This window comes from Kryptolebias marmoratus, linkage group LG22, assembly GCF_001649575.2.
Source record: "Kryptolebias marmoratus isolate JLee-2015 linkage group LG22, ASM164957v2, whole genome shotgun sequence".
Lineage (NCBI taxonomy): Eukaryota > Metazoa > Chordata > Actinopteri > Cyprinodontiformes > Rivulidae > Kryptolebias > Kryptolebias marmoratus.
The window spans coordinates 14,625,096-14,640,066 of record NC_051451.1 but is presented as its reverse complement, the minus strand read 5'-3'; the positions used below and the strand labels follow the sequence as shown (position 1 = coordinate 14,640,066).

Below are 14,971 nucleotides of genomic sequence, written 5' to 3'. Positions count from 1 at the left end.
TTTTTGGATTCACGTGTTATTGTTTATTTTTGGAAATGGCAGGGAATTTACCATAAAAAAAGATTCTGCTCTTCTTCTATTTACAGATCACTCACACCAACTATAAAAACATCATTGATACTCTGGTGTACTTTTCCCCACTTTGTTTTGTCCATACTTTAAGCCTAGCAGCTTTCAAAAGAAGATTTTAACTTTAAAATCCCCTAACAAACAGAGACACTACTATCACATCGGTGGTAACAGAAGCACTGCTGTGATGTGACGTGACGAGGGACCAGGACAGCAACTGTTTCATGTGGTTAGACAACAAAATAAAAGGTAGACTTAAAAAAAAAAGACATCTCCTGTATAATCAGCTAATCTCTCTGTTTGTTGCCACGATGCTGTTTTGTTGTCAGTCATGTTCACACTCAGCAGCTCCGTGAAGCAAATCTGACGCTCTTCCTTTCGTCAGATTTCTCTACAAGGCTCCGGTGTAAAAATAGCCACAGGATGAGTCCCTGCTGACAGAAGCGCCCGCTGTGGCAGCGTGTCACGACTCAGTGCCGGTCTTGCGGTTGTGGTCTGAGCCCATAGAGATGCTCAGTTTATCGCTGAGTGTTTTGACAAGGGTTGCAGCGGGAGACAGAAGCACCTTCCGTGAGAGCCTCATTCTTCCGTCTGTTGGATCCCGTCCGAAGTACTTCACCTGTTAGCACAACGCCATTTAAATACGAGCAGCCCAAATTAGAAACGCATGACGGCCGACAATAACAACCGGCGCATACCTGTATCTCCTGTCCCACCTCTAAACCCAAAGCAGTTGGATGCTGGATCTAAATGAAGAAAACATCTCTGTTTAAGCACTCGTGAAACAGAAACGCTGTGAAGAAAGGACCACGGCGGCTCATTTACTGACCCGCTTGTGGTCCAGCTGGGAGTTGTGCAGCAGAACAGGACTCATGTTGGGATAAAGTTTCACCATCACACCAATGTCCCTAAAGCAGACGAGGGGAAAAAAAATAAACAAAAAAAAACATCAGTGGCTTCATAAACCAAAAAAATTTAATTTTTAATACATTCATTTCTAGCGTTGTTCATTATCACAGTGAAGCATTTTATCTTCTTACCTTATTTCTGTGATGGTGGCGGTGTAGACGGCACCAAACTCCAGCTGCTGCTCTTGCTGCAAAACAAAAAACACGCAAAAATGATCCTCGGCGTCCAATATCAGCGCACAAAACTGCACAAACGTCTGACATCATCCCGCATTTCTTTATATTTTGCTTCCAAGAAGTAAAACCTTTGAGGCCACTTGAAAAGATTACATAGAAAGTCTGGCTCCTTGAAAGCATACAATAAAGAAACGAGAGGATGGTTTAAAACTTTGGCGTATTTCTGAACGTAGGGGTTGGGGACGATGGACGGCTGCTGCAGCCACGAGTTCACAAACGTGGATGACTCAAAACCTTCATGTTATGTGTCGAAGGATGTGTCCAAAGAGCTGATGAAGACTCACATCATCCTTGCAGATCTCTTTGATGAAGTCCTGAGCTTCGTTCATCGCGCCCGGCGTCGGAGCGAACACAGAAAACGTCTCCTCGTCCACCTGACTTATCGTAACACCTTCGGAGAAATAAAGTGGAAGGTTTTAATCCCTGTTCGAAGCACACAACCCAGTTTCATTAAAATTAAAAGAAGAAGAAAAGTGGGTTTTATTCTGAGCATGTGACCTGTCTGAGCCTGGAGCTTCCGGAGGTTATATCCTCCCGGACCTACAAAGCGAGCTCTTCTGGAAACAGGAACCCGGACATTTTCTGAGGCAGAACACATTTCTTGTTAGAACACAACTCACTGAACACACCCTGAAGGTAAATATGTGTAAAACTCAAAAACACAGAACCTACCAACAACCGGTCCGTTCTCTTTTTTGCTCTCTCTGGGCTTTGCTATACATTTGTTCATAATGCCCAAGATCTCCCTCTTTGCCACTAGAACATTGAAACGAAAACATTTTAAAAATGCGCTCAAGTTCCTTCATAGGTCAGCTCCGTTTGGGGATGATTGTACCTGTGGCCTGCTGGATGGCCTCCATGACCACTTTGAGAGGTAAACCTGGAATCTTCACATCAGCCTGGAAGTTAAATAAAGGACAAAAATTAATCTTTAAAAAGCAGTAAGATATAATTAATTTATTGTAAGCAGTGGTTTGGCACAGAGAGTCACTGATAGACTGCAGATATTGACTCTTTATTCTCATTTGATGACCAACAAACAGTCAAACACAGAAAACTTTTCCATCCAGGGTTCTGTTTGGGTGGCTGTTACAATATTACAACAAATAAAGCACATTTTACAACTCTTTGAATAAAAAAGTCATCTCATGTTGGGTACAGTGTATGTTTTTAGTTACAGTTTAGTCATTTGTAGCTGCAGACAGCCTGACAGATACTAGTACCTGTAAAGCAGTGATCCCCTTGTTTGTTCCTGCTAATTTGAAGTCCATGTCTCCGAGATAATCCTCTATTCCCTGTTCAGAAAACAATTAGCGGACATCTTTAATAAGATGTCAAAGCCTAATTTGAAGTTTGTAGAGCCGTCCTGCTTTTAAATAAAAACAAAAAGTTACAGAAACGTTACAGTCGTTCTGTATTTACCAGAATATCTGTTAGTAATCTGTAGTCCTCCATCTCAGAGGGATTTTCTGAATTAGCTTTTGAGATAAGACCGATGGCGACACCTGCCACAGCTGAAGAGATGGGTACGCCTGGAAACACAAGCGTGTACGTAGTGTCACATATCCCTGTTTTTTTAGCTGCTGCATTAAGTACAAAGCGTCAATCTGAGTAATCCCCACTCAGGTACCTGCATCCATAAGAGCAAGGCTGCCTCCACAAGCAGACGCCATTGAGGAGGATCCTGAGGGGACGAACAGAAACAACGAGTCCGATAAGAAAGAAGAAGTCTACAGAACTTTTAACTTCCCAAATGGCCTTCGCAGCACTGACCGTTTGACTCCAGCACCTCAGCCGTGACCCTGATGGTAAAGGGGAACTCTTTGGGGACGACCGGCCTCAGAGCCTTTTCAGCCAGAGCGCCTGCAGACACACAAACAGCTCGCTCTCTTACCGCCTGCGTCGCTCACACATAAAGAGCACCGGTAAAAGACGTGAACGCAACCCCACCGTGTCCCAGCTCCCTCCTGTTGGAGCCTCCCATCCTTCCGGTCTCATTGGTTGCATATGGAGGAAACTGAAATCAAAGGATTTACAAAGCTAATGCATAAATAATTGTCTTTGATCGTCCATTTTAAAAACGGGACGAGAGCAGTTTACTCACCTCATAATGAAGCATGAAGTTTTTGTCTTTAATGCCACTGCAGGACAAAAATCAAAGACAAATCACTGCATGTGCTGACTGTTAGAACGGGTTATAAAAGATGTGAAAATGGGGAAAAGTGGCTATAAATGTAAAGTGCTCCGAGGGGGGTTTATGAACAAAAACATGCTATAAAAACTGGAAATACCAAAAAATGTCATTGTTGTTTGTTTTATAAACTATTTACTAAGTTTGATGTCTTCACAGCTGTACAAATAACCAATGTGATATGAAACAACAGAGCACATATTCATGCACCCACTGATACAAGCCCCGGACCGTCAGATGGTCTCTTTTTAGCCTGGAGGATGCAGCATCTGTTGAGTTTTTGTAAATTTAGAATAAAAAATGTTCCTGCTGGACTATTATCTGCTCAGAGAGAACAATGAAACGCCTTTCATCTTTATTTTAAGATACTATCTTTATACTCAGTCATGCTTCTGATAGGTTTTAAAGTCATCTTATTAGTTGTTAGATGTTCAAATGTCAAATTTGATATTTTGAAGTTGTTCAAACTGTGTTTTCTTTTTTCTTCTTATGACCTGTGTCTCAATTTTTTTACTATATCTACTGCTGGCTTAAAAGTTAAAACGATTAAACATTAATAACAATTTCAAATTTTATCATAGTATATTTACTGATTATGTACCATTTAAAAAACATAATTTGAAATGATTGCGTTCTGGTTGTTTTTACAATTTAAACAGTGTCCAGCTTTTCTTTAGACAACAAGATTTTATTTTAGCTGTTCTGCTGTTGATTTTTACTTGACAGCCATAACTTCAGACTCAAATGTTGTAAATCAGTCTTTTGCGATGATGACTGCACATTTACAGAAGTAAACAAACAAATATGTGGTACCTGAGAGCTGTGGTGATAATATCCGTTTTGATGCTGGACTCCAGGGAGTCAAACGTGACACTGCACAACACCTACAGGAAGTACAAGAGAATCAGACTCAACATATTTGAATAATAACAAAAAAAAAGAATTTATGAACTTTTTCGTTTATCATCAATTGAGTCGTGTCTCTTTTCTTTTTTCAAAGCAGAATTAAACATGGCACAAGCAACCTGAACCAAACCCGTTCTGTCTTTCATTTGATCTTTACCCACCTGCGTTTGTCCTCTCTGGAACAGAGCTGAGCCGTGGAGCGGCTTAAAGAGGTCAACGTCGCAGGAAATGTTCCTTAACGCCGTCATTTCTCTCCCATCACATCTTTAAAGGGCGCGGAAAGCGAGTTTTAGATAACACGTGCTCCCGAACGGGTGAATCCAAAGAATATTCAGGGGCGTCAGAGTTTACCTCTTGTACTCGGTAAGCACTAAGTTACGGAAGACTTCTTTGGTCACAGCGTTGAACGAGTCAATGATTTCAAAGGGCTCAGCCTGAGGGAAATTATCTAAACACAAAAAGCAAAAATTAACACTTTTTTTTAAGATTATTGAACTAATATTTGACTCTGTAAAGAAGACAGTCATGAAATACAAAATAAACACAGATCACTTTTTAGGTCCTCTTCAGTTTCTAGTCGGATTTTGTTGATCGCTTCATCTCTTGAAATCTAATGCAAGATAAGAAGAAGATTATTGGCGCTTTTTTATTTTTATTTTTGAAACACACAAAGCAATTTGAATGACTAAAACAAACGGATCAGATTTCCGGCTGTACCTTATCATGTGTGTAATCTGTGAAAACAGCATAAATCTTCTCAGCTGTTAATCTGGAATAAAAACAACACAAAGCAGCAAAACAATGTAATTACTTACATCAACAACTTGAGTCTTATTTTTATTATTTTGTCACCACATTTTCCAATAAAACTATTTCCAGTTGGCAGCTTAATTCTGAATATTACTGATAACTAAAGGCATCAGTTACTTTCTCCTCTTCTGCCACCTTCACTCCACCTAAACTGCTGAAATCGGCGCCGTCAGGGGTCTTACTTCCGAACGTGCTCCACCATTTCATTTGGGACTAAGAACATCTTGGCCGGCGTGCGCTTGGTGACTTTCTGCTCCCGTACCAGCCGCTGGATGGCCTGTATGATCTGCTGGGTGTGTTTGATTCCCACTTTCACCGCGTGGCAGAAGTCCTGCTGCAGCACGTTCTCGGCAGACGCCTCAATCATCACTGGCAGACACAGAGAGTCATGAAACACAAGCTGGATGATGTTACTGACAAACAGGAAAGGAGAGAGGCTGATCTGAGCAGCTGTTTGGATGATGGCTACAAATGAGCACTTTTTGCTCGGTATTTGAGCAAGTGGAATTGAAATAAATTGAAATTATTAACCATTATTTGATTAATACATGAACTGGTAAAAGATGTAAAGCATAAAAAAGGAATAATTTAAGGTTTAATTCTACTAATTCTCAAAGACCAGCTGCTTTCACTGTTAATTTTTGTCACATTTAGGAAAAACAATATGCTTGCAAGTTCACTCCCATTAATTATCTGCTGTTTATAAAATAAAATAAAGCTACCTAAAGGAATATTCCAAGAGTTTTGTGACCCAGCCTTTTCTTCCTCCTTGTACTGGAATGTGATTTAATAACTGCTGAACTGTTAATTTAACTGAATTAAAGACTAATACATTTTATTCTTGACCAAATTTTCTTCATCTCATTTCAGTGTTTAGCAACTCAACGCATCTCTTAGGACCAATATCTGCCTAATATGCTTAAAAGCTCGTTTGTGGCTTCTCTTTCATGCTTTCACGTCATAAAATGGCATGACTATCAATCTTATATACCTAATCCAAATGCTTGGATTAGGTATATAAATAAAAAAAAAAACAGCTACATATTCTAAATCAGAATGTGAAATGAATCCTAAAAGGTCACGTGTGTCACATTGGAGCTGATTAAACAAACAACTTGATCTTATCAGATTTAGTGTGGGAATCATGTAATGAGAGGGCAAATAAAAGTCGACAGTGTTTGCATCCTTACCCACTTGACTGCAGGGAGCTCCAGACACAATCAGGTTTAGACTGCTGGAAGCCATCTCTGCCCTTGTTGGATTGACCAGCATCTCTCCATTAACCATGCCGACTCGCACAGCGCCTGAAAACACACAAGCAGTCCAGATATGGATGTAAACGAAGTGCACTGTAATCTAAACACACGGATCGGAATAAAAACATAAAACTAACTCACCTATGGGGCCATCCCAGGGGATGTCGGATAGGGCCAGAGCAGCAGAGGCTTCAGTGAAAGAAAACAATGTGGTCAGTGAAGAGTTCAAATAGAACTGTGCAATTTGGAAAACATGAAAGTCTAAGGTTTACTCGTACCTGCGTTAATGGCGAGCACATCTGGATCATTGACACCATCAACTGCAAGCAGGTTGCAAAGGATCTTTGGGAAACATGGAAAGAGTTTTATGTCAAAGGTGGATTAAGATGACCATCAGCTTTGTACAAAAGTAAAGTGAAACAACTGAACTGACCTGAGTGTCATAAAAGTAACCAGCAGGGAAAAGGGGCCTAATCGACCGATCTGATAGACAGAAACACCAAAGAGTTGGTCAAAGATGCCTGAATGTAGAGCATCAAAGCTGCACATGTAAAAAGCCACATTTCTGTCATCTCACCAATGAGTCTGCTGGTGAGGATCTCGTTATCGGTGGTGCCCAGCTCTCGTCTCAGATGGTTGGTGGGGATTCGACCTGCAGCAGCTGCTTTCTGTCTGTAGTCCACCTGCCAATCAAAGACAATGTTCACTCACAAGACAAGTCAGAATTTCTGTTTCTGCTTCAACAGAATTCACTCAAATTACATTTAGTTGTAAAATGACCAGTGAAAAATGAGCACAGTGAGAGCGATGTGTTCGCAGACACCAGGAACTTACCACGAGTGGCATGAACTGAGCCTGAGAAGGTTTAGTCTTGCTCACGGCCGTCACCATCACTGAGGTGTCTCCCAACTGCAAGGACAGGAGTAAAAGTGGAGGTGGGCACAATAAAAAACAAACGAGAACCTATGTTCCTGTTAAATCATTGTCAAAAAAGAAGAAAACTTCCATTTGTAAAAGATTCAGCCACCCAGAGTTTGATCACGAGCTCGGCATTTGAACTCGAACAATAACAGCCTAAATGTGGGTACTTTACCTAAAGTTTATAAGGTTAATTATTCCTAATGAAAAATATATATGACCACAACAAAGCAGTCCAAGGCAGTCTGGTGGTAATCAGTTAAAAAGGTCTTTTTAAAGACAGCCAATAAATTTAAACAAAACAAATATTACAAGATTCTGCTTTAGTTCTCACAAGAATTTTTTTTTTATCAGTAGCTCACTATTCTATTCTATCTACATTTAACATCTTTAAAATGAACAAACATAAAAACAAACAAAACTATGTAAAATACAAAAAAGTGCAAAAAAAACAAAAACAAAAAGAGATCAAATTGGGTATATGGTATTATGGCATGTGGGATTACATGGTTTGCAGGATTTCTCACACAATTACTTTCACAATCAGTCAACAAATTATGTGTTAAAATTAGTAATTGTTTTTGTTTTTTTAATCTATGGGATGTATGTTCATACTGAAAGCAAACAGTAGCAGCAAAAAAGAAAAAGCACAACAAAAACGTACATAAAACAACTCTTGGGTACCTGAACAACAGCAGATCCATCAGCAAATCTGGCAAGCCTCCCCGAAGAGATTTCAAGTTTCCTACAAAAACAAACAAACAAACAAACAAACAACATAAAACACAACCTAATTTCTGAGAGGCTAAACCACCGCTGTACGTCCTACATGATAAGTATTAAATGTAAAAATGCCGGGCACGGTGAATGACAGAGAAATGATGCTCAGAAAGTCATCTCACTTCTCTCCAAGGTCCACTCCCACGCTCCGCGGGTTCGTGTTTCTGCTGTAAACACTCTGGTGACACAAACGCGCGTGGAGGCGGAAAACCGGGCGGCCCAGTCGGAGTAAATGCTTCATTTTTAAAACAACAAAAACAGTTCTGACTTTAGTCAACTGAGTTGCAGTTTACAGATGTACTGTGAAGCCGTCCATGACAGTTCGTCACATGTGCGGAAATACGAAACGAAGCCCCGTCCTCTGATTGGTCCGATAGAGGCCTGTGTGTAACGGCAAAAACCACTCGACTTACAACCAACGACGCATGAGTGCAACAGTTCCGCTCAAGGGAATTGTTATGATGTCGACAATGCCCTAATTATTTTTAAAAAACATGACAATTAAATTCAAGGCTATATATGCATAAACGCGGATTTATTTATGTATAGATTCTATCTGAAACCCTTTAATTTCCTTTAAACAGTAACTTGAACTTTAGCATTTTTTTTACAATAACAAAGAAGTTTCATTCATCTGAATTAAGCAGCTTGTTTGGGCAGCTTTTAATTATTTTTTAAAAACAATTGGAAAATGTATTTTTTTTTTAATAACTGAAAGTATACTTTAGCAATAACTCAAATTAACTTTTACATTTATGTTGTGTCGCAAAGGCTGAAAAATGTAAGAAAGGTTTCCACCAGTAGATGTCAGTATTGTACAGATACTCTTTCATCATTAATCAATAACTTCCTCTTAAAATTATTGCACAAATGAATAGTTTATTTATTTAGCTATTTATTTATTTAACTATTTGTCCATTTATTTGGTCCTGACGTCTTGTTCTGTTCAGTTCACCAAAGATTTTTTTCTAACATATACACTGATTGAACATTTATTTTACAGCACTTGACAATAACTGTCCCAGTCTTCCTGCATGCAGTCTTTTGTCGAAGCCAATTAAGATTTTACTGCCATATTTGCTGTTAACTTTAAAATGTCGCTGAACAGTAACTCCTCGGTCCACCTGTCAGGTTTCACTCAGATTATTGCAGATTATTGAGCTGCTCTGGAAGTTAGTTTCCCAATAAAACAGCCTCCAGTCAGTCACTGATCCATCTCACTGACAGTGGGGCTCCTGCAGTTGTTATGGCAACAGATGAGAGTTACCAGCATCTCTAACGCTCTCCGGATTACTTGCAGGCACGCACGCAGGCACAGACACATGCACACACAGCAGCTAATTGCAGGGGAAAATAGCACGGCCTCACACAAAACCACATTCCTATTATTATCAAGACTTTTAGCAGTGTTATCTTTGTTGCTTTTGCTTAGGGAAACGGTCACATCTCATTTAAATCAAGCAGAGATAGGAAAGTGTGTAATGGGCCGGCCCATTTTTAGTGGTGGGCTAAATGCGTCATAAAAAAAAAAGGTCAGTGGAGGATACAGGGCTGCTTGTTTTTGGAGCGATTTTACTTTTTAGAGAGGAACCTAAATGTTCAGAACAGAAGCTCCCTGCAGATTTATTCATTTAATCAGTCTTGGTAATAATTTAAACTCTGAAAGCAAAATGTGTTTTGATCATGATGAGAATATTTGCTTAATTAAGAAAAAAAAAACACAAGACAACTGAACAAATTAATGCTTAAGCTCGAGGACGTTTCATGGCAATCATACTGACAAAAAGGCAATAATATATATTTATTCAATAATTCTTCATTAAAAGCATTTAATAGCATTTTTCCAAGAGGCAAACAGTTGATAAACATGTCTCTATTCCCATGAAATGGTGTGCAGCCTCTGAGCCACATGGGTCCTCATTATTGGAGATTTGAGCATTGATTTTCTGTGACAGAGCAACAGGATGGAGGCAGAGACAGAGTGGACAGTCAGTGACCTCCTTTATGTCAAGCCTGTGAGTTAGCTTTCAGATTGTATTTGTTTTCTTTGAGGATTGATGTGAAATGTGTGTATGTGTGCATCAGATTACTGTCACATTTTACATTGTGCTCCGAATTTTGGAAGTGTCTTACTGTAGCTATTTTTTTTCTTGACCATATCATCCTCAGTCCAGGAAGTAAACCTTTAAAATACGGAACAAGGTTACATTTATTACTCTACTATTATGTCTTGAGTTGAAATAATTGAAATAATTTTGGTCACCTCTAGGTATTTAGTAAGTTCCATCTTTGTTTTGATGAAAATAATGGCAATAACATTCCATGTTTTATTAAATTTGCTCATTTTTGGACCCGTAGACTTTGTAAAACGAGGAGTATCGAATGTACAATTTAATGAACCCTGAAATAAATCACATTTTTTATAATTTTCTAATAGGGTTTCTGTTGGAGATCCACTGGTGGAATAGTCCAACTCTGTATGCCAAGCTGGATCTGGAGAATCACTTTTTGTTTAGAGAAATCTTTTGTATGTTTCATAATTTTGATGTCTGAAGTACTGATTTATAAAAAAAGTGAGGTCATTTTCCTTCAAATTCTAGGAATTTTGTCATGTTTGATTAAATTATAGCCCCACAGAATGAAACTGAATTAGTTACACAGTCACTGTCTGCAACATTCACTTTAAATGAGGGTCTATTCAATAAGCAACTACAATCTACAGTGCTCGTACTTTATTTGCAATTTTTAAGAAGCTTATTGTGTGATGGATTTCAGTAAAAACAAAAGTCTGTTTGCCATTAACCAGAACCACTGCTTCCCATAAAAATGTTTGTGGTTATTGTAAATTCTTGTAAAATAACAAACACAAATCTCAGCAGCAGCAGGAGCTTCTGGTCTCACATGTTTGTTCATTAGAAAGCAACACTGCTTCTTAAGTAATTGCCATAACTGCCAAACTTAACACTTAAGAGAAGAAAAATATATTTTCATATGTGCTTTTAGTAAAACTAAGAAGATTGTTGGGTTTTCTCTGAGTCTTGCTGCTGAGTAAAGAATGATGCTTTGGGTCCAAACACTCCTTGAGTCATTTAATTGGTGACGCTTTGTGGCAAAACTCCTCAAAAGCGTCATGGATCCCAGAGTTTGATGAGGAAGGAATGCGCATCCTGTTCAATTTAAAGTTAATGAGCTTCACGCTAATAAATGCTAGCGAGCACAATCACAAACAAGCCGAGCTTAAAAGAACAACGCCTCCACAGGGACAGAGCAGACAGTGATTGCGTTCGGGCTGCTGTGTGGGTAAGCGGCTACAACACCACCCCTGAAAGGCTTTCATTATGTGCGTCAGCGTTTAATTGGTTGCTGAGGTGATGGGGTTAGTGGGGACGTGTGTAGGTTGCCTCAGTAAAAAGGATGCATTTGAAATAAAACCCATTTCGTGGATTTAGACATTTTCGCTCTACACATTTAGATAGGAAAAGCACAATAAAAATGTCTGAATCTGACAGTTTTTTTCTCAAGTCTGCTTGTAACCCAAAATGAGTGGAACATTTTCCAATATCTGTCCAATTTTAGTTGCTCTGTAAACTCCAAGATTTTGCTGAACCTACCATTTTCTTGTCATTCTTACTGCATTCCTGAGGGACTCCTCATTTCCCCAGCTCCCCAGCTCCCAAAATCAGTGATTGCGTTTTAATTGTCTATTTGCCCACCTGACCTTTGCTCCATATTCACACAGTCTGAGTCATTCATCATTTAGGCATCTCAAACCACATCCTGCTGGCAGCGTTTCCTATCCCAGTCTGTGTTCTGCGGCTGCACGTATAAATCCAACTCCCCGTTACATAAATTTATTGAGAAAGCATAAATTTATAAGCCAATTCTTATTCTCACTGCACGTTTTTCGATGTGGTTGCTTGCTATTTTATTGATAATTAATGTCACACGTTGTCTGAAGGATAAACTACAAGAATTAAATGGTGTCTTTCCCCAGCATTTAATCCAAATACAGAAGTAAAGAAATTTATCGTCTCTTTTCTGCCTATTAAGGATCCTGACTAATCATCTGATGCCAAATGAATATATGTGTCACAAATCATCTTATAGAAGTGCAACAGTTAAAAAAAATAGATACTTTAAAGCAACTTCAGTGATTTGTGGAAACTTTACATAAGGAAATCCTATTTTGTCCGTGTGAAAACATGTTAAATTATCATGTGAAACACATGTTCTGCATGTTTCCGGTCTGATTTTGGAACATTTTCAACAAGTTTATGTGACTCCATGTGGTCACAAGATTTTCCTGCCTGCCTTCGCTGCTGTTAGATCCCAAAACGTGGAATGCCCTCACCGTGCACACCAGGCAGGCCTCTTCCATGTCTGATATGAAATCTGGTCTTAAAACTCGTCCGTTCCCTTGGTCTTTGAGATCGTGCTGAATTTAGTTTACTGCGTGATTCAGCACTCACTCTAAACAGTGTTAATACTGTTTACACAACACTGCTTTCTTCCTCCCTTATACTTTTTGTACTTTAACTACAGTACTTTTACATACCTTGCGGTATTTTAGTCATTCCTACATCATAACATTCAGCTCACTCATGAGTTCTTGTTGTTGTTGTAATATTTACCCTTTTCTGAATGTTTTACTTTATAAATATTTTCCCCATAAAAATAAATTGATATCTGCTTATTTTTTGTCTTCTCAGGCTACTTGTAGCTTCCAGTCAGCATTTTGCTACTTTTAGTTAGCATTTAGCTGCTTTTAGCTTGAACAAATCCATTTCAGCTTCTTCAGCAAATTTAGTTTAGGTATTCACTCTGCTTTTTCACAGTTAATTCAATTTCTTTAGTTTTATTTGATTATATGTTGTTTTTATACAGGTCTGCTTTTACTTGTTTGTTTTTTTTTAATTTATTGTATTCCCATTGTGTAGTGTGACTGCTGTTATGTTCTTTATTTATTTATCCTTCTGAATAGTGCTGTTGCTCCCTTGCTGTTTAAAGCTGTTTTTTAAAGGAAGCTGGTAAAGGCTCACATGTGAAAAACATGTTGAATTCATATTTTTTGGTCCTTTTATAAAGTCTTCAAACAAATCCACACGAGAAATAACAAAGAACAGATCCACTAAAGCACGAAAAATAAACAAGTCAGTGAGAAGATACTGATTTTTCCTGTACCTTTTTTTTTATTTTGCACTTAAATATCTCGATCCATTACCCACCAGGTGTCAGTAGCTTACCTTCATTTAATGTATGGGGTTCCATTAGTGCCAAAAATATGTTTATGTGTCTATGTAAGCCGTGTATGTAGCATGCTTATGGGGTTCCATTAGTGCCAAAAATATGTTTATGTGTCTATGTAAGGCGTGTATGTAGCATGCTATGTATAAGTTAGGTGATATGTAAGGTGATATGTAAGGTGATATGTTAAGTGATATGTTAAGTGATATGTTAGGTGTATATGTTAGGTGTATATGTAAAGTGATATGTAAGGTGATATGTTAAGTGATATGTTAGGCGTATATGTTAGGTGACATAATGATATGTGCGGAACATAGACACATCGCAGTATATAGGCATGTTACAATACATATACACTTAACATATCACCTAACATATGCACCTAACATATACACCTAACATATCACTTAACAAATCACCTTACATATCACTTTACATATAACTTTACATATACACCTAACATATACACCTAACATATCACTTAACAAATCACCTTACATATCACCTAACATATACATAGCATGCTACATACACGCCTTACCTAGACACATAAACATATTTTTGGCACTAATGGAACCCCATATTAATGCATATGCTGTAAAACCAGACAAAGGATGCATGCTTATGACTTTTCTTTCAATCTGACAAGTAAAGATAGACATAAATGATAAAACAAACATAAAATGCACCAGACAGATGCTCCCAAACCACATATGTAGAACTCTAAAGGGTCATTCTCCAATAAACAAACAAACAAACAAAAAGGGTTGCCTCTTTCCCTCACAGGGAGCCCAATTTAACTGATTCACACCATGAAATGTTGAGTAAGAAATCTTGCTATGATGAGTCAGGAAATCTGCACAGAGAGAGGATGCTTTGATCAATGCCCCACTTTTCTTTAAGGGAGGAGGAGGAGGACGAAGAGGAGGGAGATGCGCAGGGAGGAAGGCGGGTCTTCGTGTCCTCCAGTCATCCTCTCAGCTCAGTCGGTGTGCGGCGTTTTGAACCGATCCACTTCATCAGGGGGAAAAAACGAGGAAGGAGACGCTCTTTTTTTTTTCTTCAATAAAATAAAAAGCAGGAGCTCCGGCTGATGGATTCGTCTCGTCTCGCGGGCAGCTGGATGTTTATTCCTCGAGGATTTGTTTGACACCTTTTGAACGGTGCAGCTTCTTTTTCTAAATTATTATTACTAACAGGGAAGCCGACTGACCCACCCATACAATAGGAGAGGTAAACGGATTTTGAACCGACTAATAAAAAAAAGAAAAGAAAAAATGTGAAGAAGCCAAGCCCCCGACGGCGGCATCAGAAACAGCTGCGAGAAGATTGGAGATTCTTTTTTTTTTTTAATTATTATTATTTGTTTGTTTTTATCCTCTTAAAAAAAAAGCAAACAAACCCCGGACAATAAGCGTCGGAATATCAACATGCCAGGAGTCTAAACAAGCACACATTTCCCAACATATCTGCTTTTAAATGAACGGCTCAACAAGGGGGAATATGGAAAACGAGGTTTTTACTCCACTGCTGGAGCAGTTCATGCTCTCTCCTCTGGTCTGCTGGGTAATTAAATATTCAAATGAGCCTTTAGCTCCCTAATTGATCACCCATTTATTGCTTTTTTTTCTTTTATTTTTAAGTTCAACCTG

At 38.7% G+C, this 14,971-nt stretch overlaps 2 protein-coding genes across 10 annotated transcripts in view; one reads left to right on the top strand and one right to left on the bottom strand.

Annotated features, from left to right (window-relative positions):
- On the bottom strand, nucleotides 1–8,421 carry LOC108245763 (polyribonucleotide nucleotidyltransferase 1, mitochondrial). The gene is made up of 28 exons (XM_017432939.3): nucleotides 8,198–8,421; nucleotides 7,980–8,040; nucleotides 7,212–7,286; nucleotides 6,955–7,060; nucleotides 6,811–6,860; nucleotides 6,656–6,719; nucleotides 6,519–6,566; nucleotides 6,312–6,425; nucleotides 5,304–5,490; nucleotides 5,029–5,080; nucleotides 4,864–4,921; nucleotides 4,663–4,759; nucleotides 4,473–4,575; nucleotides 4,219–4,289; nucleotides 3,319–3,355; nucleotides 3,165–3,231; nucleotides 2,988–3,077; nucleotides 2,845–2,898; nucleotides 2,637–2,746; nucleotides 2,438–2,509; nucleotides 2,050–2,113; nucleotides 1,887–1,970; nucleotides 1,713–1,796; nucleotides 1,499–1,605; nucleotides 1,110–1,165; nucleotides 899–977; nucleotides 768–815; nucleotides 1–688 (listed from the first exon to the last, which is right to left on the bottom strand). The coding sequence occupies exons 1-28, from the start codon at nucleotides 8,314–8,316 to the stop codon at nucleotides 533–535; spliced, it is 2,313 nt and encodes a 770-aa protein (XP_017288428.1). The 5' UTR covers nucleotides 8,317–8,421; the 3' UTR covers nucleotides 1–532.
- Nucleotides 8,422–14,271: 5,850 nt separating this feature from the next.
- LOC108244314 (girdin) overlaps nucleotides 14,272–14,971 on the top strand; it is a 55,506-nt gene continuing 54,806 nt past the window's right edge. For 8 of the 9 annotated variants that reach the window (XR_005232654.1, XR_001808922.3, XM_037973585.1 and 5 more), the window contains exon 1: nucleotides 14,272–14,885. Coding sequence is in view for 7 of the 9 variants with exons in the window: in XM_037973585.1 (XP_037829513.1) it covers nucleotides 14,799–14,885 (87 nt within the window). In the remaining 2 variants the exon portion in view is untranslated. The remainder of the gene's footprint in view (nucleotides 14,886–14,971) is intronic. The other variant, XM_017430434.3, reaches the window with a different exon arrangement.